General features: G+C 42.1%; 1 protein-coding gene across 1 annotated transcript in view; it reads right to left on the minus strand.

Moving 5' to 3' along the window:
* Positions 1-614: 614 nt before the first annotated feature.
* Positions 615-26,400, minus strand: part of EFHB (EF-hand domain family member B) — a 78,004-nt gene continuing 52,218 nt past the window's right edge. Inside the window, exons 9-15 of the mRNA XM_051859157.3 lie at positions 24,682-24,765; positions 24,053-24,120; positions 18,688-18,842; positions 10,737-10,944; positions 7,414-7,626; positions 4,497-4,678; positions 615-973 (exon numbers count right to left, since the gene is read on the minus strand). Of these exons, the coding sequence (XP_051715117.3) occupies positions 800-973; positions 4,497-4,678; positions 7,414-7,626; positions 10,737-10,944; positions 18,688-18,842; positions 24,053-24,120; positions 24,682-24,765 (1,084 nt within the window). The 3' untranslated portion in view covers positions 615-799. The remainder of the gene's footprint in view (positions 974-4,496; positions 4,679-7,413; positions 7,627-10,736; positions 10,945-18,687; positions 18,843-24,052; positions 24,121-24,681; positions 24,766-26,400) is intronic.

The raw sequence follows: 26,400 nt of genomic DNA on the forward strand, positions 1-26,400 counted from the left end.
TGGGCCCTGCACCCCATGGGAGACCAGGATAAGTACCTGGCTCCCGCCTTCGGATCAGCACGGTGCGCGGGCTGCAGGGCGCTGGCCACGGCGGCCATTGGAGGGTGAACCAACGGCAAAGGAAGACCTTTCTCTCTGTCTCTCTCTCTCACTGTCCACTCTGCCTGTCAAAAAATAAAAAAATAAATAAATAAAACTCTCTAAGGCTACATCTAATGGCAAGTCAGCTGTTTCTTCTTCAGATACATCAACGATGTACTTTTCTGGCCATAAACAGCTATTGAGAATTAATGGCCTTTATATAATTGCTAGAATTTCCAGTTTTTGTATCAAAATTCTGCTCCTTTTGATCAAGTTTATTTTCCTCAGATGCTCATAGACTAAAATACCTATTAAGCTCAAGTCATATCATAGTGAAGACTAAAGAGAAGAATAAGGAAATGTTGAGAGAAAAATAAATTTGGCATCAGACTTCAGACTTCAGAAAACCAACCAAAATAGATGGAATTCTTAGGTCTACTTACTAAGTATTACCAAGCTTCTCACATCATCCTGAGCTATGCCTTTTGAAAAGATGACAGTTAACTCTGCAAGCACTTGTCAAGTTCTTTGATACTTGAAAGAGAACAATAAACTACAGAATCCAAAGTTTAATTTATTAGCAACACATAAAGGCATATGAATCCTACCACACTGTTTGCTGAATTCTTACAGAATAGTTAAAACCACTATAGACTGAACATTTTAGATGAACGCAGATTTAAGAATTCTTTTGTTTCAATTAATGAAGTCCAGAATATCACATGGTTGCTTTGTACTTGATCCGTTCTGCATGCTGTAGCTCATCTAGAACATTCCTGATGGTCTCAACACAAACTTCGCCTCTGTGATGCTTTTTTGATGCAAGATCCCATACATTTTCAAATTCTTCCTCAGAAAGTTTGACACCAATGTTACACAATATCTTTGCAATCTACAAAAAAGCATTTAAAGGCAGACCAAGATTTATATATTTGAAAATTTGTATTAAAAACCTTTGTAACATCTACAAATATTGAAGTTTATTCAAAAAAGTATTGTATACACATGTATTTGCTTGTATGTGTGTGTGTGTGAGTGTGTATCATATATATAAAATGAGAAAAACATCAAAATTCCAGTACTTTCATCTCAGGAATCATTTTGTTATGTTGCATATAAGAATGTTCAACTATACTAGCTAATATATAAATTCAATTCTAAGTGTTTCTGGTCCTTTTAAAGACAAGCAGAAAGATTGAATTAAAAAGAATTTAATATAGAAGACTTAATAGTTTTGAGTTCCATCTCCATTTCTTATTGTCACTATGACCCTGCATATGCCACAAAAACCCTTTGAATGTTAGTTTTCTGTTCTTTAAAATAGAATCATTTATAAAATGTATCTAACAGACCCGCTGTAAACCTTAACTAAAACCATAGGTGTACAGATGCCAGAGAGAGAGAATGCATGCACAATCCAGTCAGTACACTGCAAACCAGTAAACTGGGTTACTCATAATCTCTCTGCAGTGATAACTATTAGGAGAGATTAAGGGAGTGAAGAAACATTGTTTTTAATGTCCCAGCAAAAATATAAGAAAGGAAAGTAAGAACTAGTAGCAAGAAGAAAGGATAAAATGAATGCAAGAAGAAAGGATATAATGATTAGAGGGAATAACAGACATGAAAACAAAATTTTAAAAATAAATTAAATTTACCAGAAGAAAGTCACTCATTTTTATGAAGCATATGAGGAAAAAAGTGAAAAGATTAAAGAGCAAATTGGAAAGCCAAAGAAACAGATGAGTTGCAGAATACATTCATTAAATAATCACAATTAAAAGAATCCCTAGAAATGATGTGCCCTAGTGCCCTAAACAGCACTCTGGGCCTCAGAATCAGCCCTTAAAGCATTCAGATCTGGCTAAAAAGCCCATGAAATCATTTCAGGCATGGAAAGCCAAAACATTGTGGCAAAAAAAAATGACCTAAATGAAAGATATCTGTGAGTGAGGTCCTAGCGGAAAGAATGGGCCATCAAAGAAGGACATACCTTTCTCTGAAGGGAGGAAGAGAACTTTCTCTTTGATTATGGCCTTGTCTAAATAAGGTAGGAGTTTGTGAACTCAAGAGGCTTCCATAGCCTTGGCAGCTCACAAGAGCCTCGGGTAATCACTGATGTCATAAATAAGAGTGTCAATTGTTAAATCAACAACAGGAGTCACTGTGCACTTGCTCCCCATGTGGGACCTCTGTCCTTAACGTGTTGTACTATGAGAATTAACGGTAAAACTAGTCTTCAAACAGTACTTTATACTTTGTGTATCTGTGTGGGTGCAATCTCTCTCTCTCTCTCTCTCTCTCTCTCTCTCTCTCTCTCTGCCTCTTCTCTTTCTGTGTAACTCTTTCAAATAAATAAATAAATCTTTTTTGAAAAGAAGAGAAGAGAAAAGAAAAGAAGGAAGGAAGCTCAGAAAATTGCAGAGCATGGAGATACAGGATGACTTTATACAGAAGGTAACTAAGCACACAGCCCCTGCCATGTGCTCTCTAGATCAGCCCAACCTAAAAGGGACTTCATTTCACGAGGCCCCCAGCAGTTGCCACTCACACCACAGACACCTGAGGCATTTACCACTGGAGAACAGCGGGGCTCTTACAGATCATTAGCCTAGTATGGCAGCTGCTGGATTACTGGACTAAACTACAGAAAACCATGCTGAGACCCCACCCACCTAGTTCTTATGAGGCAGCTCCTCCTAGCAGCTCTATAGCCTAGCCCTGTAAACTTGATAGGAGGCCCTGCCAACACTCACATACTTCTAGTTAGAACTCGAGAGCACACTTTAAGTGGCTTATTCTGCAGAGGTTCTCTGCAAACAGCTGGACAGCCCCATCTACCCTCTTGCTGTCCTACAGGCAGTCAAGTGGCCCCAGTCTTTCACCCTTAGCCATGGAAAGCAATGGCGTAGCCTTTCCTGAGTGTATCAACCCATCAAGGCCCCAGAAAGCAACTGAGCAACCCTGTCTGGTTCTTGTGGCCCCAAGAAGCATTTCATTGCCCATTCTCAGAAGTTTAGCACACTGAGACCCCAATAAGTGACACTCAACCTTGTATACCCATCCTTGGCCCCAGAAAGGAGCTGAGCAGATTCTAAGTAAGTAGGGCTGAAACCTCTACATGAAGTTACCTGTGCAGCTTAACAGACAGGTATCCCCACCTGGGCACGCTATTTGCCCAGGTCCTGTACAGACATCAGATGCAAACCAGCACCCCATACTAGACATACTCACTGCATCCACCTAGGCCTATGGGGTGGCACCACACTCATATAACCCATAAGACATGGATGTGAGCCCTACACCCACAGCCAAGTCCGTTGTACAGAGTTGCCAATGAATCTGCCCCTGCAGCCTATTCCACTGAGACACTTGCAGACATCACAAGCAATGATCATAGCTAAAGAAGCTATGTGGATGCCACACTAGAAAATCCACTTGGAGCCAAAACCAAGATAGCATATTGAACCAATATCCTAGGGTACATTGCCAGAAGAAACCTTAATACTACCCTTAATACCACCCTCTAAAATTGGTAGAAGCAACTGACTCATCAGAGATACAAAAACCAATGTAGGGGCACAAGAACCTTTCAAAAAAAAAGGCACAGGACACCTCCAAAGAAAAATAATAGCTCTCCAGCAACAGAGTGCAAAGAAATGGAAATCAACTAATGTCTGACAAGACTTCAAGAGAATGACAGTTAGGAAACTTAATGAGATACAAGAGAATACAGACAAACTATAGATGTTAAGAAGACGATGCATGATATGAATGAGAAAGTTAGCAAAGAAATAGATTAAAGAACAAAAAAGACCCATCAGAAATCTTGGCATTACAGAACTCAATAAACAAAATAAAAAAGTATAGTTGAGAGCCTCAACAGCAGAATAGAACAGAGGAAAAATCCTGACCTTCAGTGTAAGTCTTTCAAAATAATCCAACTGGACAAAAACAGAGTTAAAAAGAATGAAGAAAGGAGGCCGGTGTTGTGTGGCAGGTATAGCCGCCATCTGTGACACTGGCATCTCATATGGGAGCCAGTTGAGTCTCAGCTGCTCCACTAAGCAGCAGAAAATGAGCCAGGTCCTTGAGCCCCTACACCCATGTGGGAGGTCCAGAGGAAGCTCCTGGCTCCTGGCTTCAATCTTGCCCAGCCTTGACCACTGCAGCCATTTGGTGAGTGAAAAAGTAGAAGATCGCTTTCTGTCTCTGTGTCTCTCCCTCTCTCTCTGCAACTGTGCCTTTAATGAAATAAAATAAATCTTTAAGAAAAAAAATAAATGAAGAAAGCCTATGAGACTTACAGAACACTAATAAATAAGTAAACATTCACATGTCTGATATTCCAAGATATGAAATCAACCTTACTATCCATCAACAGATAAATGTATAAAGAAAATAATATTCTATACCTCTTCTTTTGATCTGGTCTTGAAGAAATCTCTTTCAAACACTCCTTTCTGGGCAAAGATGGTGGGCTGTAGTAATGAGTAAGCATTTCCCTCCTCCCCATAGTTAGTTCTATCACTGATGCGACGAATTCGGGGTGCAGGAATATCAGATCGAATGGTAGGTATGCCACAAATAGGGTAACCTAGGTCATTAATGAGGGAGGAAAACAAACATTTTAAAACTAAACTGCATAATACCTTCTAAAACTAAACTGTATAATACAGTAGCCACCTACCACAAGTGGCTACTAAGTACTTGAAATGTGCTTGAAAGTATAAAAATATAATGAGAAATATTTAATAGTTTTAGATTGATTAACAGCTTAAATAATATTTAAAAGTTTACTATGAAAATTACTTTCTTTTACCTAGAAATCTTTTTATTTAAGGTATACAAACCATGCATTGAATATAGACAAATTTAGAAACAGTAATTCTTCCCACCCTTCTCCCTCCTCCCTCTCCTATTCCCATTCTTATTTTATACAAAGATTTATTTTCAATTCACTTTATTCTCATAAGATTAACCCTATACCAAGTAAAGAGTTCAACAAATAGTATGGAAAAATAAAAAAAATTAAAAATCTGTTCCTCAACAATCAAGACAAGGACTGTTCAAAAATCATCACATCTCAAAGTGTCCATATCATTCCTGCAAAGTGTCCAGCATGTAACAAATTTTCCCAGGCAGACGAATCAATTAATTCACAAGCTTTTATTGGGATTTCGCTCCCGGGCAAGGTTCACCGGTCCCAACAGAGCAACAGAGCGGAGGCCAGGGAAGTCGCGCATCAGAGGTTGGGAGGGCTCCTTTTATAGATACAGGGTATGGGGGTTAAAGGTTGAGGCAGGTCTGATCCTCATTGGTTGACCTTTAGGCTCCCATGGGGACCTTGACAAGGACTTTTCTTCCCTGGAAGTGTGGGTAGGGACTCTCCATTCCCAGAAGTGTAGGCCTTCCCTCCTTGCAGATCCCAAAGCTACCAATTTCTACAGATTACATTTTAAGTACTCTATTAGTTATCCCAGATCAAGGAGAACAAATGGTATTTGTGTTTTGGGGACTGACTTATTTCACTAAGTATAATGGTTTCCAGTTGCATCCATTTTGCTGCAAATAACAGGATTTCACGTTTTTTACCACTATGTAGTCTTCCATGGTATACACATCCCATAATTTCTTTATCCAGTCTTTAGTCTATGGACATTTGGGTTGATTCCACATCTTAGCTATTGTGAATTGAGCTGCAATAAACATGGGGGTACAGATAACTCTTTCATATGCTGATTTCATTTCCCTTGGGTAAATTCCCAGGAGTGGAATGGCTGGGTCATTTGACAGGTCTATTATCAGATTTCTGAGGTATCTTCATACTATCTTCCACAGTGACTGCACCAGTCTACATTCCCACCACCAGTGGATTACTTTTTCTACACATCCTCACCAGCACTTGCTGTTTGTTGATTTCTGTATGAAAGCCATTCTAACTGGGATGAGGTGAAATCTCACTGTGGTTTGGTTTTGATTTGCATTTCCCTGATGGCTAGTGATACTGAGCCTTTTCATGTGTCTATTGGTAATTTGAATTTCCCCTTTTAAAAAATGCCTGTTCAAATCCTTTGCCCATTTCTTAATTGGATTGTTTGTTTTGTTGAGCTTCTTGAGCTCTTTATAGATTCTGGATATTAGTTATTTATCATTTGCATAGTTTGCAAATATTTTCTCCCATTCTGTCAATTGCCTCTTCACTTTTCTGAGTGCTTCTTTTGCACTTGATGTAGAAAGAAGCTTCTCCACTTGATGTAATCCCGTTTGTCAATTTTGGCTTTGATTGCCTGTGCTTCCAAGATCTTTTCTAGGAAGTCTTTGCCTATGCCAATGTTTTGCAGGGTTTCCAAATGTTCTCTAATAATCTGATGGTATTGATTCATAGATTTAGGTGTTTGATCCATTTTGAGTGGACTTCTGTGTTAGGCATGAGGTAGGGGTCTTACTTCTGCATGCAGAGATCCAGTTTCCCAATACCATTTGTTGAAGAGACTGTACGTACTCCAGCGATTGATAAAACTACTTTCACATTATCTTTGTTTTTTAAGTTTTAACTTTTAAAATATTTCTTTTCATTTTTATTTAAATAACAGAGAAAAAGAGGGAGACATAGAAGAGAGAATGAGAAGTGAAATATCCAGGACTAGAGCCAGGAACTCTGACAGGGGAAGCAAGCATCCCAATGGCAAGTTAACCACTGTGCCAATGTCTCTCTCCCCATATTTTTTGTTTGTTTGTTTGAAAGATAAAGTGACAAAAACAGAGAGTCAGAGATCTCCCATCTGCTGGTTCACTCCCCAAATGCCCAGGGTTGGGCTAGGCAGAAACCAGGAGCCCAGAACTCCACTCAGATCTCCTTCCTGTATGGCAGGGACCCAAGTACTGAGCCATCATTTTCTTCCTCCCAGGGTGTGCGTTGTTATCAGGAAGCTGGATAGAAAGCAGAGCACAGACTCAAACCTAGGCCATGAGTCCCAAGCGGTAGCTGAACCACTTGCCAAATGCTTACCCCCAAATTTTCTTTCTTAGAATGTGCCATTTTTAATGTGCTAGAAAATTTTAAGATGCAAAAAAAGACTCCAATTATATTTCTATTGAACAGTACAATTCTTAAGTAGCTAATGTTATCTGAGCTACAGCCAGCCCGTGAACAGCACAATTCTAAAGGGAGTGGAAAGATTCATAACACTAGAATGCAAACTCAAGGCCTTGAGAAACTTAGGTCTAATGGAGAGGGAGGCTGAGGACAGTGCAAGGACTGACTAATGACACTTTGTTTCCATGCCTACTGATCATTTCAGAACTCATCAAACAATGTGGCATACTTACAAACAGAAGGCACAGCTCCTACCACAGCGCTGATCTCAGAAGAAGTCGTCGTGTAATGCTTAGAAACCCTGTCGCTTGGTCTCAGAAGTGTCCGGAGAGTCTTCTCGGAGCTCCCCGGTTCTTTCAGGACAATATCTTCAGGCTTTACCAGGAAAGTTGGCTCAGATGCTTCAACACTAGCCTCAGTCAGGCTTGCACAATCTGGTTTTCTACCTTTAAGAAAAAATAAAGAAAACATGTTCAGGAAGACATTACTACTTTTGGTGCTTACTGCTCTACCACAAAATGAGCTTTCTCAGTGAATCTCTTCCTGCCAATGGAAACTGAGCCAGTGTGAACCCTCTGCCAGTTCCACAGTGGAATGGAAGTTCAGGCTAACGTCACATAGCAAGAAATCTTAACATAGTCTAATGTTTCCTTTTGCCTCCTCACTCACTTTATTCTAAAATAAAATTTCAAATTGGAGAGACAAAATGAAAACAGAATCCATTATTTTATTTTCTTCTTTTTATTTTGTTTAAATTAGGGCTTTTTTATATCTAACATGAACTACATGAGTTATTTCTATGACTGTATCCTAGGGAGAGATTAGAGAAGACATTATTTGGAGTTGAAAATTCCACACATAGTTGATGGGAGTAGGAAGAGCATGTATTATTGCAATACCCAGAGAGGTTATCAGAACTCACTGTGAGCCCAGAAACTGATTATTTAACTAGCATCCACAAAACCCTGAGGTAGAGCTGAAATTGTAAGATAGATTTGCATTATTTTCATATTTTTCAATATTTATTTAGGTGCTTTTTATTTTTAACAGATTTAATATATTTCATAAATACAATCCTAACAATATAATGATATTCCTTCCCTTCCTCACTCCCTCCCCATCTCTCCCTTTCTTTTTTGATGGATTTGCATTGTTGAGTCAGTACCGAAGTTTAGTTTTGTCAATTCCTAAGACATCATTTTAAAAGATGCAGCTATTACACGGATACCACCAGAGGGCGTTTCTCCCTCCAGAACTGGAAAGCAGAGGGAAGTGTGCCCCAGGCCAGGATCCTGGTTCAGCTAGGTCTCCCACCCCATCATCACCATGGGAGTACTCAGACCCAGAGTTCCAGATCATCTCATCCTACCTCCCTACCCTCACCGCAGAAAGCTAGGCAAAGTTTGGGAACAATTCCTCAAGAAACAGAAAGCTACTCTCAGAGGGTACCTGAGAGTCAACAGTTAAGTTAGCACCTGTTGTAAGCAAATTCTTGACTGAAGATTCCTGAGCCCCTTCTGTACCTACTGAGTACTGTTGTGCAATTTTTAACCTGAAATTCAAACAGAAAATTTCTCATGAACTCTGCTGAACATAGTTGATGCCATTAGAATCCAAAAACCAGGGAAAAAAAAATTGAAGAACTATCTGCTTTGACTACAAGCCTCTTCTTATCCTCCACCCCTTTGTGAGTTGAGCCAAGAAGATAAAAACTCCATCATCCCCTGTTAATTTGTGAGAGGGTTTCTGTAAAACATGTCATTAAGTAGAGAATATTCTGGCACTTTCCTAGTGGTGATAGGGAAAGGTTGTCCAGGACACCCTGCCTAAGGGTTCACATCAGCAATAAAGACCAAAAGCTGGTTTTGACCTTGCAGAAAGGCTTGATCCAGGAATAAAAATGAAAACAGTAATACCTTCACATTTTAGAGGAAAGATATTCCGAGAGGAAATAAAAGTATACACAACCTTTTAAAGTTAATACTAACAATCCAAACACAAAAATTAAAGCAAGCACTGTACCATTATATAACAACTAAATTATAAGAATGTTTGAAATAACATACAGTGGTAACAACACTGATATAAAATCTTTGCTTAGCTTTGGTTGATAAGGTTGCAAATTGGTATGATCAGTTAGAAAGGTAAAATGAAAACAGAAAGTTACTTCTGGGACCATAATAACATGGACCATAATAACATTCATAAGAAAGGAAATAAAATTAGAAATCTTTTTGAGAAATGATAATCATTGTATAACCCATATTCCTATAAAAATATCTAGAAACAACCTGAATTTCAAAGAGTGTAGAAATAATATTCTCACATTAGCATGAAAGAACTAAAAATAGAACTGATAGAATTCATGAAAATATCTCTCATGTAGAAATTTTAAAGTTAAATTTTAAAAAGATAAAAAATACATTCACTGTAATTTTAGGTATGTTTAAAATAAGAATTACTTCAAAAGGTTCAAAGAAAAATAGAATTAAAGGTAGGTTTATTTTGATTCAAAAAACAATTTAAATCCATGCATATAAAAAATCTTCAGTAAGTTCGTGGAAAATGCATTATTATGAAAAAATTATGCATGGATTTCAAAAATCTTCCCACCAAAATAAACTTACCTTTTAATCTCATTTTTCCATGAACTTTTTGAAGACTCTTCATATATAAACAGACACATTACATATGTATATATTAATCCTCATATATGGTTAATTATTCAGGAAGATAATATGTAAACACAAAAATATTTGAACCAAAGATAAAGACTATTATAACTTTTGTACAAAATTTTAAAAATTAAATTTTCTTATGTCAAATTCTGTTTCACTATTAATTTCTCCTGAGGGAGAGAGGCTAATTACTCTAGTACAAAGGTTTTCTTTTCTTTTTTTTTTTTTTTTTTTTTTTTTTTTTTTTGACAAGCAGAGTGGACAGTGAGAGAGACAGAGTGAAAGGTCTTCCTTTTGCCGTTGGTTCACCCTCCAATGGCCACCACAGCTGGCGCACCGCACTGATCCGATGGCAGGAGCCAGGTGCTTCTCCTGGTCTCCCATGGGGTGCAGGGCCCAAGCACTTGGGCCATCCTCCACTGCACTCCCTGGCCACAGCAGAGAGCTGGCCTGGAAGAGGGGCAACTGGGACAGAATCTGGCGCCCCGACCGGGACCAGAACCCGGTGTGCCAACGCCACAAGGTGGAGGATTAGCCTAGTGAGCCGCGGCACTGGCCTTAGTACAAAGGTTTTCAAACACTTTTCTGAGGAACTGTCTTTGTTGTTTTGAGCTTCTATGTAAAAATCTTGCTTTTAATCTTTTTGAATGAAAAATACAAAGTTCCAAACTCAAAAGATACAAAGACAGATTAAAGAGTGAGACTCTGGAACTAAATGTTATCATATGCCTTCCCACCCTTCCACAGATATTTTATGCATAAATAAATAAATAATTATGTAAATACGTATGTTAAAGTTGACATTAAAGTTGACAAGAGTTGGGCTCCTTAAAAAATGAAAATATCAAGAATTCAGCAAACCTTTGACAGTTAAGTACCTTTAATAATGACCCTCTCTTCATACTCTTTAAGAAGCATTTTGTCTTTCCAGTTAAGAAAATTTGCAAATTCTAGGTAGTTAATAAGGCCGTCATTATCCACATCACAGTAGTGAAACAGCTGGTCCAGGAGGGTCTCATCTAAATGCAGGCTGGCCTGTTCACAAGCTTCCTGCAGTTCTTCTTTATCTATCATCCCATCTCCCTTCTGTTAGACAGGAAGCACAAAAAAGAAAGAAATGACCATTGTCTTCCAGAGCAGAGCGGGCAGCAGCTCTATCGTTTTGCTTAAGAAAAAAAAAATACCTCTAACGCATAAATTCAAATACTTGATTTCCATCTTCACAGAAGAGGAGTTAAATGTTAAGTGACAGTGACCCTCTTCACGTCGACCTCATACATACACACAGTACTGGCTGGAGAAGGATGTGGCTCAGAATCTTTCATCCTTTTTGTTTAATCATTTTCTTTAAATCACGCTGTCTACATTGTGAAGGCGCAGATAAAACCACGATTTGGGTTTGACATTTCTTTTGCCCAGTGTTGTGCGCTTTTGACAGCTCTCTATGACTTCATGCTTACGAAGTTTTCAGCACCTCATGTGTTTCCACTGGGCACTAAGTGGTCGTTTACTGCATTGCCTGTTAATGAGGAGGAATTGGGAAGCTAGTTGAAGGCCAAATACAAGGGAGGTGGATTCAATGACAGTTTCCTTGTTTTGACAAAACGCATATAGACAAGAAGGACACATTATAAGTCTGGTGTTCAGCCCTCATGGCAACAACTGTCCCTAAGAGTTTCTGGAGGCTGGTGCATAGCAGGTAAAGCTGTCACCTGTGACGCCGGCATCCCATATTGGTGCAGGTTGGAGTCCTGAGTCCTGGCTGCTCCACTTCTAATTCCAATCCCTGCTAATGGCCTGGGAAAGCAGCGGAAGATAGTCCAAGTGCTTGAGTCCATGCCATCCACATGGGAGATCCAGAGTAAGCACTGGGCTCATAGCTTTAGCCTGGCCCAGCCCCTAGACCTTATAGCCATTTAGGGAGTGAACCAACGAATGGAAGACCTCTGAAGAGTGACACAGTGGATAGACCCCTCTGTGTGTGTGTGTGTGTCTCTCTCTCCTTCTCTTTCTCTCTCTACTTCTGTCACTCTCTGTAACTCTTTCAAAAAAAATAGCCATTTGCAGAGGGTAGGGGGCAGAAGTCTTGCCTCCTCTCAGACAACAGTTATGTGCAGAAGGACCACCCCTGAGTGTGAAGACATTTCTGAGGAGCTAATTCTTGTGGGAGATGAGGGAGTGGTGCACACAATGCTTGCTACGGAGGAATGGCAATAGCTGGGGCAGCTTATCATTCACCCTCCTGCATTCTATCAAGCCAAACTCAAATCCATTCACGGATCATGGTAAAGGTCTAAGTTGGGGAAGAGGGGGTGTTTTTTTTGCAGTGGATCATACTGCTGTAGCAGGTAAAGCCGCCACCTGCAGTGCCGATATCCCATATGAGTGCCAGTTCAAGCCCCAGCTGTTCCACTCCCAATCCAGCTCTCTACTATGGCCTGGGAAAGCAGTGGAAGATGGCCCAAGTCCTTGGGCCCCTGCACCTGTGTGAGAAGACCCAGATGAAGCTCCTGACTCCTGGCTTTGGATCAGCTCAGCTCTGGTAGTTGCAGCCAATTGGGGAGTGAACCAACAGATGGAAGACACCTCTCTCTCTCTCTCTCTCTCTCTCTCTCTGCCTCTCCTTCTTTGTGTAATTCTGACTTACAAATAATAAATAAATAAATATTAAAAAAAAGAGGTATGGCCTCCCAGGGAGATTTTCCAGAGAGGAAATCTCTCCCAAAGGAAACCATAAATGAGTCATTGAGCAGTAATCAAGCTCATACCATCCAAGACTAGATTTACAATGCTGGGGGAGGTGACCCCTGGAGAATGAGAAATTGCCCAATGAGATGGACCCCATGAATTCTAGGCAAATTCTTGACAGTGAGACCTTCATCCCTAGAAAGCTTTCCTATGCACTGTGTTGAAACAGAATGAAACAGTATCTTGACAATGGAGCTGCAAATGCCCCAAGTAAGGTAGGTTCCTTCTTAAAAGTCTGCTATAAGGCTAGGTAACCATAATTGCAAACCCCAATCCCTGGCTGAAAAGCAATATGGGGTATGGCTGTTGAATCAAGAGATCCCCAAAACTGAAACAGATGTTGTCAGTAACAACTTTGCTACTTTAAACAGGGCTTTCAGTGGACCGCAAACATTGGTGGTTTGTTTCATTGAGCTACATGACACCACTATACCACCCAAAATTCAGAGTTAGCACTTCTTTTTTTAAGATTTATTTATTTACTTTAAAGGCAGAGTAACAGAGAAAGAAAGAGAGAGAGAGAGAGAGAAACAGAGAGAGATCTTCCACCTGCTGGTTCACTCTTCAAATGGCTGCAATAGCAGCCAAGCTTGGTCCATCCTGGTCTCCCATGTGAGTGGCAGGGGCCCAAGGACTTGGCTCATCATCCGCTGCTTTCCCAGGCACATTAGCAAGGAGCTGAATGGGAAACAGAGCAGTCAAGGTTGAACTGGTGCTCAAGTATGGGATGTTGGCGTGGCAGACCAGTGGCTTAACTAGCTGTGCCACACTGCCCAGCCCCAAATGTTTCTCTCTTCCTGGTGCTGAGCCATCCTAGCCCTCTGTACCTTAGTCTCTCCCTTGCCCTTACCCCAAATTTAACTTTTTTAAGCAGAAAGAAGATTAGGAGTGAAACCAAAGTCTCTCTGTCCCCAAGGAGTATCAAAGGTCCCATGTATCAGATACGCATGTATGTGGAAAAACTGTAAGAGGGTAAATACTGAAATTATCATAACTTTGGATATAGTCCCAGGTTGGGCAGGGGAAAGAGGTGTCTGGATTCAGCTATTGGGGTTGCTTTATGATGCTACTATCCTCAAGAATTATTACATCTTGGCTGCCTCCTGGACAATAATCAGAATAAGTGAGGGTTTTAAAGGCCTATTTTGAAAATGCAAGATTCTATCATAACTGTCCCTCCTGTTATGATACATCTTTTCCCCCTGAGTAGCAACCCCAAGGCAGCAGGGGTGGTCTACCCTCTTGGTAGCAGCCAGACACAAAAAGGATTTTAAGGGATTCAAATATTTCAGCCACTTGATTCTTTTGTTGGGTTGATGTGGTCTTGGGTTTGATGGAGTACACTGCTCACCAAGTCCTATAATGGCCAAAATAGCAAATGAAATGGGCATCTGAAACTTTGCTAAAAATTCCTTTGTCCCTCTTGCACCCAAAGGTCTGAGTGAAAAAAGGGAATAATCAAGAGAAAAGGTGAACTTACAAGAACCAGTGCTGTGGTGTAGCAGGATAGCTGCTGCTTACAATACTGGCATCCCATATCTGAGTACTGATTTGAACCCTGGCTACTCTACTTCTGATTCGACTTCCTACTACTGCACCTGGGAAAGCAGCAGAAGATACTTTCCCAATACCTTGCCATCCAGGTAGGAGACCTATATGGATTTCCTTTCTCCTGACTTCAATCTGGCCAAGCTACAGCTATTGTGGACATTTTGAGAGTGAATCAATGGGTGGAATATGCTTCTGTATCTCTCTCTCTCTCTCGCTGATGCTCTGCCCTTCAAATTTATAAAAAATAAAGTTATAGCTACTGAAATGGGATGCACCAATTTTGTGATAACAGAAGGAAAGTAGCAATGGTGTTCTTGGTGAGAAGACATCATAGACCTAGGATATTCAGGGAGTGAGAGACATTAAGATACTTTATCTTTCAGAATACCCATTGAAGATCACAAAATAAAGAAAAATGCCCTCACGCAGTTCTTCCAAACTGTCAGAAGCACTACAAATAGAAATGAATGCCAGGCAATTCCAACCACAATTTGAATGCTATTCTCCACAACCACATCAAGAAATCCTTTGGAATTAGCAGAGAGTGATCCTGCTACTGCATTTCTCACATGGTATACCTTTGGATGTCTTCCCCGCCTCCATCATCACCACTTAACAGGGTGAGCAAACACCCTTGGCTGGTGGCATGGACAAACAAGTTGGACTGACTCCATGCAGCCTGTCCAAAAGCAAGGACTGGGCACAATTATTGAACTTAACTGAGAATACCAAGGCCTATCAGCAAATTCATTTTAGCAAACTATTCTAGTTTTAAGTTAACAATGTTTACATATTGGCAACAAATGTATTCCTTAAGTGAGCATGAATTACTGAGTTCTACACATGCTTATTAGACAATTGTTTGCACAAAGAGAGAATCATCAGCTGACTTGCTAAGACCATCCATCATCAATTATATAGTCTATGATAGCTAACAGCCAAAATCCCTGGTTGCATCTCTGACATTATTGTAGCACTCAACTCTCACTCTATTCTACCACAATGGTTCGAACTGGGCCAGGCCAAAGCTAGGAACTATAAACTCCATCAGGATCTTCCAAGTGCTTGGCAGGGACCTCAGTACTTGGGCCATTTCCCTCTGCTTTCCCAGGCATGTATGAAGGGAGCTGCATTGGAAGAAAAGCAGCCGGGACTTGAACCATAGTTTTCATATGGGATGCTGGTATTTCAAGCAGAGGCTTAGCCCACTGCACCACAACACTGGCCCCTTTAGTTGTATTTTGAGTGCTCAATAAACAATAGAATTAATTTTATAAGCCAATAAGATTCAATTAGGAAATAATTGTTTGGTGCATTGTTTTTTCCATTAAATTAAATTTAGCCATTCAGTAATGCAGGATTGAAATAAAACTTATCTACAGCTGTACTAGACCCTCATTGCAGCCTCTCAGAAAAAAAGCTCCTTAAGGACTCTGAGCGCTACACTATGCGCATTAAAATTTAACTGTTTAAATGGCATATCAGCATTAAATGACTCTAAGTAATTTCCTTCCTGTTTAATTTAATTTCATCATAAGGAATGTGCCTGGTGGTTTACTCAAATAATCAACAACTGTTAAAGTAATCATATTTCTTACAATTACATTTAAAATGAAGAATGTTTAAAAGCCAGGCACTATGTAGTGTGGCAGCTTCTCTTATGCATGTCACTACTATGAAAATTTCCTCAAACATCATATTTGGGAGATGTCCAGACTTGAGGAAAGTGTGAAACGTAGTTATTTGAGCTTTCTTGTTTTAATTCTGAAGATTCATTCTGAAGCTATTAATAGAAATTGGTCTCAGGGCTGGCGCTGTGGCTCAGTGGGTTAAAGCCCTGGCCTGAAGCACCGACATCCCATATGGGCGCCAGTTTGGGTCCTGGCTGCTCCTCTTCCAATCCAGCTCTCTGCTGTGGCCTGGAAAAGCAGTGGAGGATGGTCCAAGTCCTTGGGCCCCTGCACCCACATGGGAGACCTGGAGGAGGCTCCTGACTCCTGGCTCCTGGCTTTGGATCGGCACTGTTCCAGCCACTGCAGCCATCTGGGGAGTAAACCAGCAGATGGAAGACCTCTCTTTCTAGCTCTACCTCTCTCTCTGTAACTTTGTCTTTCAAATAAATAAAATAAATCAAAAAAAAAATAAAAATAAAAATAAATTGGTCTCTACTAAAAACCAAACACTTATTTTTCTAAATGTGGTTTTGAGGAAAATGTAGTTGATTACTACTTTGTAGATGGTTGTCCTTATACAGTTAGTAAAATTTTATTTAAGATTTTATTTACGTGAAAGACAGAGTGACAGAGAGAGATGGAAAGGTAAAGAAAGAGAGATCTTCCATCCAGTGGCTCACTCCCCAAATGACAGCAAAGGCCAGGGGTGGGCCAGGCTAAAACCAGGAGCCAGGAACTCCATGGGTTCTCCCATTGAGTGGCAGGGGCCAGAGTACTTGGGCCATCATCTACTGCCTTCCTAGTGCATTAGCAGAAAGATGGCAGAATAGGGGTAGCCAGGACTCAAACCAGTGCCCAGATATGGGATGTCAGCATCAAAGCAGAGACTTAATCTGCTGTGCCACAATGCCAGCCCCTCTCCCCATCTCTCTGTCACTCTGCTTTTCAAATAAATAAATCTTTTTTAAAGTGTCGCATTTCAATGTAAATCTCTTACAATTCTCTTTGGTGTAAGCTACAGGAAGTACAGTTTCATAAAAGCAGTTCTGTGATGGCCTAAAATGATATAGGATACTGATCTATCGAGCTAGTACTGTAGTGCAGCAGGTTAAGCCACTGTCTATGACACCAGCATCCCATATGAGCACCAGTTTGAGTACTGGCTATTCCACTTCTGATCCAGCTCCCTGCTAATGCTCCTAGGAAAGCAGTGGAAGATAGCCCAAGTAGCTGGGCCCCTGCCTGCCATGGGGGAGGCCCAGATGGAGTTCCAGGCTCATGGCAGCAGCCTGGCTGATCCCCAGCCATTGCCATTGAAGCCAACTGGGGAGTGAACCAACTAATGGAAGATCTTTCTCTTACTCTATTTCTCTCTCTCTCTTTCTCCCTCCCTCCCTCCCTCCCTCCTTCACTCCCTCTGTAACACTGCCTTTCAAACAAAATAGGTAAATCCTAAAAAAAAAGAAGAAGAAGAAGAAGAGAGAGAAAGAGGTCAATAATGTGCCATAGTGGGTAAAGCTACCACCTGCAATGCCAGCATCCCATATGAGTGAAAATTCAAGACCCAGCCGCTCCACTTCTGATATAGCTCCCTGCTGATGGCCTTGGAAAAGCAGCAGAGGATGGCCCAAGTGCTTGGATCCCTGATACTCACGTGGGAGACCTGGATGAAGCTACTGGCTCCTAGCATTGGCCTGGTCCAGCCCAGGTCATTGAGGCCACCTGGAGAATGAACCAGCAGGTAGATCTCTCTCTTTCTGTCTCTCCCTCTCTTACTATAACTCTGATTTTCAAATAAATAAATAGATTTTTTTAAAAGAGAGAGAGGTCACCTGTAGCACCCACATTCTATATGGGTGCTGGTTCAAGTTGTGGCTGCTCCACTTTTAATTCAGCTCCCTGCTAAAGCACCTGGGAAAGCAGTGGAAAATAACCCAACTCCTTAGGCTCCTGCAGCCACATGGGAGATGCTGATGAAGCTCCCGGCTCCTCTTCAGCCTGGCCCAGCCCTGACCATTGTGGCCACTTAGGGAGTAAACCAGCAGATGGAAGATATCGCTCTCTCTCGCTTTCTCTCTCTCTCTCTCTCTCTCTCTCTCTCTCTCTTTTCTCTTTGTGCCTCTCCTTCTCTAGTACTTGGGCTCTCAAATAAATAAATAAATCTTTAAAAAAGAGAGAGAGAGAGAGAGATAATGAGGTAGCCCTAGACTGATCTGACTTTATCAAAGGATGACATTTAGAGTAGATTGAAAATTGAATCATCTGACATTTTCAAACTGAAACCACATCCTGCTTCCAGGGGAAAGGACAGTCTACGTTTGGACCCACACTAAGGGTGCTGTGTGTATACATTCAGATTTAGGCATAAGTTGTGGTATCTTCCTCAAGAATTCATAGTGCTACCTCTGCCCCCTTGCTCTCAGCACACTTCAGTTCAACAATTCACAATAGTGGTTGTCAAACTGGAGTGGACATCAGAACCATCTGTCAAAATCGCTAGGCTCCAAGTCAGAGTTCCTAATTCAGCAAGTTGGGGGTGGGCCTTAGAATGTGCATGTCTACGAAGTTCCTAGGTAATGCAGATGACAGCAGCGGAACCACATGTTAACAATCACTCATCTACAGACATTTTCTTTTGCAGGCTACAGTCTTTGATACTACCATGCAACTTCTGCATTTGCAAAAGCAACCACAGGCCTGACTTAAAACAACATGGGCACGGTTGTGTTCCAGTTCAACTATATTTGCAAAAACAGGTAGTAGCCCATGGGCCCGAGTTGCTGAGCCTTGATTGACATAAGCTTGCTGGGAACTACAAGCCCATGCATTACACCATAGCCTCTGCTCTCCTACTTGCCTTGTCGTAGTGCCTAAAGGCTGCCAGCAAAGTGTCAAAGTGTTGGTAATTAAATTTCTTCAAGTGGTGTCGAACTGCTGCAATCAGCGCTCGCTGTCTATCCTTGCCTCGAAGACATTCACTGGGAAGTCTATTATGGATGAGGTCACCAGCTCCTATTGAAGAGAGAAGGAAAAGTAAGTCTTTCATATGAATTAAAAGTCTGTCAATACTGTTTCCATTTAAGAGAGAGATTTAGCAACCTCTGTGAATTAAAAAAAAAGAACTCATATCTGACACTATTGTGCAGCACGTCAAAATCCTTGTATGTGAAAAAGTACATCAAGTAATTGATAAAAATCAATATTTCTGTTTTATGTTACTTCTCTGTTACAAAGAAATCTAGGGGCTGGTGCCATGGCACAGCAGGTTAATCCTCTGCCTGCAGTGCCGGTATCCCATATGGGCGCCGGTTCTAGTCCCGGCAGCTCCTCTTCCTATCCAGCTCTCTGCTATGGGCTGGGAAAGCAGTAGAAGACTGACCAACTCCTTGGGCCCTTGCACCCACTTGGGAGACCCGGGAAGAAGCTCCTGGCTCCTGGCTTTGGATCGGTGCAGCTCTGGCTGTTGCAGCCATTTGGGGAGTGAACCAGCAGATGGAAGATCTCTCTGTCTCAGTGTCTGTAACTCTGCCTCTCAAATAAATAAATAAATAAAATATTTTTAAAAAAATCTAAAAAATGAATGGTATGGGGCATCATTGGCCCCACTGGGCTGTCAAGGCCCTTTCCTAAGACAGTGAAGCCCTCGCGTGGCTCCTGGGTGACATTCATCTAACAATTCAAGGATACGAAAGCTAGGGGCCCCTCAGTGTGCCCTGGAGTTAGCTGAACTTCTAGGACCCTTGTAAAAGTTAAACTCAAGTTCCTTACTCCCTCTTAACGTGAGTCTCCAGTTGGCCTTTAGTCTGTATATGAAGTTCCTGTTTCTCGGTCCTGCTTCCTCTATATCACCACTGGCCCTGAAAGCCTGGCTCATCCACAGTTCCATTAACTAAGAGACCTAGGCTGCCCACCCACTTAGAATTCACCACTCTGCTTCAGATGTGGTAGACAGGTGAACGTCACCAGGGAGACCTCCTCCCTCTGTTCAGCTTCCACTGGCCTACACCTTTTCCCACTTCCTACAAGAACTCTCGGGCCGGCACTGTGGCTCACTTGGTTAATCTTCTGCCTACGGCACTGGCATCCCATATGGGCACCAGGTTCTAGTCCTGGTTGCTCCTCTTCCGGTCTGGCTCTCTGCTGTGGCCCAGGATGGCAATGGAGGATGGCCCAAGTGCTTGGGCCCTGCACCTGGCTCCTGGCTTTGGATCAGCACAGCGCTAGCTGTGGTGGCCATTTGGGGAATGAACCAACAGAAGGAAGACCTTTCTCTCTGTCTCTCTCTCTCTCTCACTGTCTATAACTCTACCTGTCAAATAAATTTTTTAAAAAAAAAGAAAAGAAAAGAATTCTCAGCTTTCCTGGAGCAAGCAATGCTGGCAGTTGGCTGGGATGCCCTGGATGGATTAATTTAAATTGCAGCATTGGTTGCAGTTTAAGACAACTAATATTATACCTACTTTGCATGAGGTATGCTTAATTCCTAATGGTTGAATCAAGGATCTCTCAATAGTTTCTGTAGTTCCTGCAGTTGCTTATTTATTATCAAACCAAGAACTAATTATGCACATGTTGAGAAAAGTCTTGTTTTTTTGGATAGGTGCTGAGTGTGTGAGAAACTCACAACTAATGCTGGTTCCGGGGACAAGGCAATGCCTCAGACCAAGGGCATCTGAAATGGGGTCGGTTACCATCAAGTCATGCTCAAGTGGACAAGATATAAGAAGGGTTCTGGGGCCAGCACTGTGGCATAGCAGGTAAAGACGCTGCTTGCAATGCCAGCATTCCGTATGGGTGCCGGTTCAAGTGCTGGCTGCTCCATTTCTGATCCAGCTCTCTGCTATGGCCTGGGAAAGCAATGGAAGATGGCCCAAGTGCTTGGGCCCCTGCACCCATGTGGGAGACCCGGAGGAAGCTCCTTGCTCATGGCTTCATATTGGCACAGCTCCAGCAGTTGTGGCCAACTGGGGAGTAAACCAGAGGATGGAAGACCTTTCTCTCTCTGTCTCTCTGCCTATGCCTCACTGTAACTCTGCCTTTCAAATAAATAAATAAATCTTTAAAAAGAAGAAGGGGGGAGGGGAGGGAAGGGGGAAGAGGAGGTGAGGAGGAGGAGAAGGAAGGGTTCTGGGAGTGAAATGCAACATTGCTAGGGCAGAGTTCTGATAAATATGCATGGCCTCTTTTCCTCCTCCACACCCCTTCCTCTGACATAAACTCTTTGGGTGGTTATTTAGGTAAGGAAGGTCTTCCTTCTTCAACCAGATGGCTCTTGGTTGAGTGTTTCTGTATCTTTAGGGTGCCTTTCCTCTCCATTAACATATAAAGAAAAGTCATTTCAGTGGTTTTTTTCTCCCATGTTTCCCACCAAGACCCCATCAGATTTAACTGCCTGGTATGTGAGACCTATGCTTATGCCTTCTTTTAGCCCAGCCTCAAAAGAATATTTATGAAGCTGATGTCAAATCACTTGCAATTTCTCAGGAACTATTTCAAAAGAACTGCAATCAAATGTGCCAGAGAAGGCAGCAAAAGATGGCCTAAGTACTTGTGTAACATGTGGGAGACCCAGATGGAGTTCTGGGTTCTTGCCTTTGGCCTGCCCAAACCTGGCTGTTGTGCTCACCTGGGGAATGAACCAGCAGATCAAAGACCTCTCTCTGTCTCTCTCTCCATCTCTCTCTCTCCTTTTTCTCTCCCCCTTTCTCTCTCTTCCTTTCAAATAAAAGAAAAAGTACAAGCTGTGGCCCTAAGAGAGATCCTGACTAGCTGGCAGTCAGAAAAGCAGAACAGGTTCCCCAACTGTACCCTTTTTGCAGCCCATAACCATGAGGCACCACTGTCTACTCACAGCATCTTCTTCACTTTGCCTCTGCCCTGGTGCCTTTCAGGGACAGTCACTGCACTCTTCCTGGAGGCATCTTAATATAGTCACTAACCCCAGGAAGGAGGCATTCCTTGTGCAGCTGCCTTAAGTTTCCTGAATAAAGAGAAAACTATACCCATATGTCCCTGGAAGTATGCAAACCCTGTAGCTTTCCACAGAATGGATGCTTATCAGTTAATCCCAAACATAGTTAGAAGCAGCCAAACCCAAAGTAGAATTAATCTGTGCCCATTTATGGATTCCAAAAAAAGTTCTGTTTTCACAGTTACACTATAAAGCACCAAGGCTGGTATTTATTATTTTTTGAAATTATTAATATTTGGGGCAGGCATTGTGGCACAGAGGGTTAAGCTGCCATTTGGGATGCTGGCATCTCATAGGAGTGCCCATTTGAGTCCCAGCTACTCAGCTTCTGACCCAGCTCCCTGCTAATGCACCTGAGAGGCAGCCAATGTTGGCTCAAGTACTTGAGCTCCTAGCACTCACATAGGAGACCTATATGGAATTCCTGGCTCTTAGCTTCACCCTGGCCCAGCCACACTGTTCCAGCTTTTTAGGGGAGTGAACCAGCAGATGGAATGATTCTCTCTCTCACTCTCGCTCTCACTCTCGCTCTTGCTCTAGCTCTCTCATACACATACACACTCAGCATTTCAAATAAATAAACAAACCTTTAAAAAGAAAACCACTGATATACAGCCCAGTCTTGATAAGCTGTAGCGCATTTTCTACCCCACTTTGGCTTAGAAATAAGACAAATCCTTATACGTTTCTTCTGTCACTTTATGGACCAACTGGCTGATTGCCTGGGGCAAGAGTGGGTCTGAACTATGTGGTGATAGAAGGGTGCTTCCTCAGATTTCAATGTGCTTACAATTCATCTGAGAATACTGTTAAAAATGCAGTTGCTCAGGGCCAGCACTGTGGCACAGCAGGTTAACGCCCTGGCCTGAAGCGCCAGCATCCCATATGGGCGCTGGTTCAAGACCTGACTGCTCCACTTCCAATCCAGCTCTCTGTTATGGCCTGGGAAAGCAATAGAAGGTGGCCTGAGTCCTTGGGCCCCTGCACCCACGTGGGAGACCCGGAAGAAGCTCCTGGCTCTTGGCTTCAGATCGGCTCAGCTCCAGCCGTTGGGAAGTGAACCATTGGACCGAAGACCTCTCTTTCTCTCTGCCTCTCCTCTCTCTGTGTAACTCTGACTTTCAAATAAATAAATAAATCTTTAAAAAAAAATGCAGTTGCTGGGACAGGCACTGTGGTGTATCGGGTAAAGCCACCGCCCGCAGTGCCGTATCCCTTATGGTCACCGGTTCAAATCCCAGCTGCTCCACTTCTGATCCAGCTCTCTGTTATGTCTTGGGAAAGCAGTGGAAGATGGCCCAAGTCCTTGCGCCCCTGCACCCATATGGGGGACCCAGAAGAAGCTCCTGATTCCTGGCTTTGGATCTGCACAGTTCTGGCCATTGCAGCCATCTGGGGAGTGAACCAGTGGATGGAAGCTCTCTCTCTCTCTCTCTCTCTGTGCCTCTGCCTCTCTGTAAGTCTGCCTTCCAAATAAAATAAATAAACCTTATATTTAAAAAAATGCAGTTGCTGATTCAGTAGGTCTGGGGTGGAGCCCAAAATTGCATCTAAACAACTCCCAAGGACTCCAATAGTAGCAAAAGTCCCTAGAACAACATCTGAATTCATTCAAAAGCTGTCTCATTTCATTTGGGTATGTTGAATACAGTCTAAATTTATTTTGTTTTTTTTTTAAGATTTACTTATTTATTTAGAAGGCAGAGTTACAGAGAGGCAGAGAGAGAGAGAGAAAAAGAGAGAGGTCTTCCATCAGCTGGTTCACTCCCCAGATGGTCACCACAGCCAGAGCTGCACCAATCCAAAGCCAGGAGCCAGGAGCTTCTTCCAGGTCCCCCACATGGGTGCAGGGGCCAAAAGATTTGGGCCATCCTCCACTGATCTCCCAGGCCATAGCAGAGAGCTGGATGGGAAGTGGAGCAGCAAGGACTGGAACCCGCGCCCATATGGGATGCTGGCGCTGCAGGCAGCAGCTTAGCCCACTACGTCACAGCACCAGCTCCTAAATTTACTTTCTAAATAAATCTAAAGCCTAACCTACACTTATGATATTTATTGCAAGGGCTTTAAAATGTACCTATTTCAAACATAAAATGAAAATTTTTTTCTTGTGTTACACATTTTTCTCATTAATGCAAAATATTAAGCCTTTAAAATTAGAAGCTTTGAAAGAAGAAGACAGTGAACTTAACATATAACTTTGAGGGTTTTGATTTAGTTGTTTATTTTTAAAGAGAGTTTGTATACTTACCATATTCCTCAGGACGGAGACAGGCTCCAAATGTGTGGCCTGGGGGAACATTCATTGTTTCTGCAATACTGTCAAAGAAAACAAAGCCTTTAGTTAAAATACCCACCACAGGGTACCCCTGGAACTTCAAATATGTTTGCCATATGTTCTTAGTAGCCTATATTTTTTCCCATAGCCAAACTACAAAGATCAAGCAAAAGTTCTCCAACTGATCTTTTGTCTAATCTTCCACTTCCATGAACAATGGCAAATGCTTTCACTGCCTTTCACAGCCAAGATTAAAAAAAAAAAAATCACATTCAAAGCAAAATGATGGAAATGTAGAGAGTGAAATAGGAACAGAGAAGACAGAGCAAAATGTAAACACAATGAGTTAAACTTCTGACTTCCCAGAAATAAATCCTTACATAAAATTCTCCCTCCCTGTTCTCCAAAGGCTATCTCCTTACTGGAGAACTCACCATTCTCCTGGAATCTCAAATTCTAAAGAAACTACCAGAGTTCTGCTAATTAACAACGAAAGAATATTTTATTTAATAGATAGAATCTAAAAAACTAACATTTACCACAAGAGTGTTTTTTAATTTGATGCAAATACACTGGCACTATGAAATTAATCATTAACTTACGGATCTAAAACTCTTCCAAGTTTATGCTGAAACTTTTCATTGAAATCATCAACTCTCTTGGATACAATCTTGGCTCCTCTTTTCCTGTAAAATTAGAAAATAATTAGGTAACTCTAACGTTAAGAGCTAAGGCTTAAACCCCCAAACCCGATTAAACTGGGCACAGATAGATCATCCAATGGCTACTACAATGTTTACTGCTCAGGAAAGCCCCTCACCTGGGACATTCCAAACTGCTAAGACCATCACTGTAAATTTCACCTCTTTGATGCTCATCCCCCACCCTCCTTATCAGGGTCCATGTAGCACTAAGCATCTCCCCCAGTAAGCAGTTTAAGAAAGGATTCAGCTTGCTACTCAAACGGAATAAGCCCTAGCTACAAAACCCTGCCCTCTGTCCTGGCAGGCTCAGTGCCCACTCTCTTTACCCTCCCCAATCTACCCCTCCCAAAAAAAAGTCTTTCCTTTAGCTAACCGCCTTCTCACCTCCTTGGAACCCTAAAATCCTAAAACCTAATATCTAGTACCTAAAGTATCTGCAGCTGCTAAACATGCATATGGTATCATTGTAACTTAAATAGAACGAATGTAGTTTCAAAAGAAATTCTATGCTGGGACCAGCATTGTGGCATTGTGGCTGCAATGCCAGCATCCCATATGGGTGTCAGTTTGAGTTATGGCTGCTCCACTTCTGATCCAGCTCCCTGCTAATGGCCTGGGAAAAGCAGCAGAAGGCTTAGGCCCCTGTCACCCATGTGGGAGAAATGGAAGAAGGTCCTGGCTCCTGGCTTCAGCCTGGCTCAGCCCAGGCCATTGTGGCCATATGGGGAGTGAACCATTGGATGGAAGACCTCTTTCTCTCTCTCTTTCTCTCTGTTTCTCTCTCTCTCTCTCTCTCTCTCTCTCTCTCTCTCTCTCTCAGTAACTCTTGCAAATAAAAAAATAAAATTTTGTTAAGAAAGAAAGAAAAAATTCTAGGTTAAAAAGAAAGTTTTGCGGCCAGGACTGTGGTGTAGCTGGTTAATATACCACCTGCAGTATAAGCATTCCATAAGGGCATTGATTTGAGTCCTGGCTGCTTTACTTCCCATCCAGTTCCCTGCTAATGCACCTGGGAAAGCAGCAAAAGATGGCCAAAGTGCTTGGGCCCTTGCACCCATGTGAGAGACCCAAAGAAGCTACTGGCTCCTGGCTCCTGGCTTCAGCCTGGCCCAGCCCCATGTAGCCATTTGGGGAATGAACCAGCACATGGAACATTTCTCTCTCTCTCTCTCTCTCTCTCTCTCTCTCTCTCTCTCTCTCAGATTTATCTACTTATTTATTTGAAAGTCAGAGTTACACAGAGAGAGAAGGAGAGGCAGAGAGAGAGAGAGAGAGAGAGAGAGAGAGAGAGGTCTTCCATCTGCTGATTCACTTCTCAGACGGCCACAATGGCCAGAGCTGCGCCGATCCAAAGCCAGGAGCCAGGAGCGTCTCTCCAGATCTCCCATGTAGGTGTAGGGGTCCATACATAGGATCTTCTTCTACTGCTTTCCCAGGCCATAGCACAAAGCTGGATCAGAAGTGGAGCAGCTGGGACTTAAACTGGCACCCATTTTAGGATGCCAGCATTGTAGGCGGTGGTTTTACCCGTTATACCACAGTGCTGGCCCCTCTCTCTCTTTTTTTAAATGTTTATTTTATTTTTTATTTATTTGAAAGGCAGAGTTACAGAGAGAA

The sequence above is a fragment of the Oryctolagus cuniculus genome, chromosome 4, assembly GCF_051225735.1.
Source record: "Oryctolagus cuniculus isolate XC-2025 breed Fujian yellow rabbit chromosome 4, ASM5122573v1, whole genome shotgun sequence".
NCBI lineage: Eukaryota > Metazoa > Chordata > Mammalia > Lagomorpha > Leporidae > Oryctolagus > Oryctolagus cuniculus.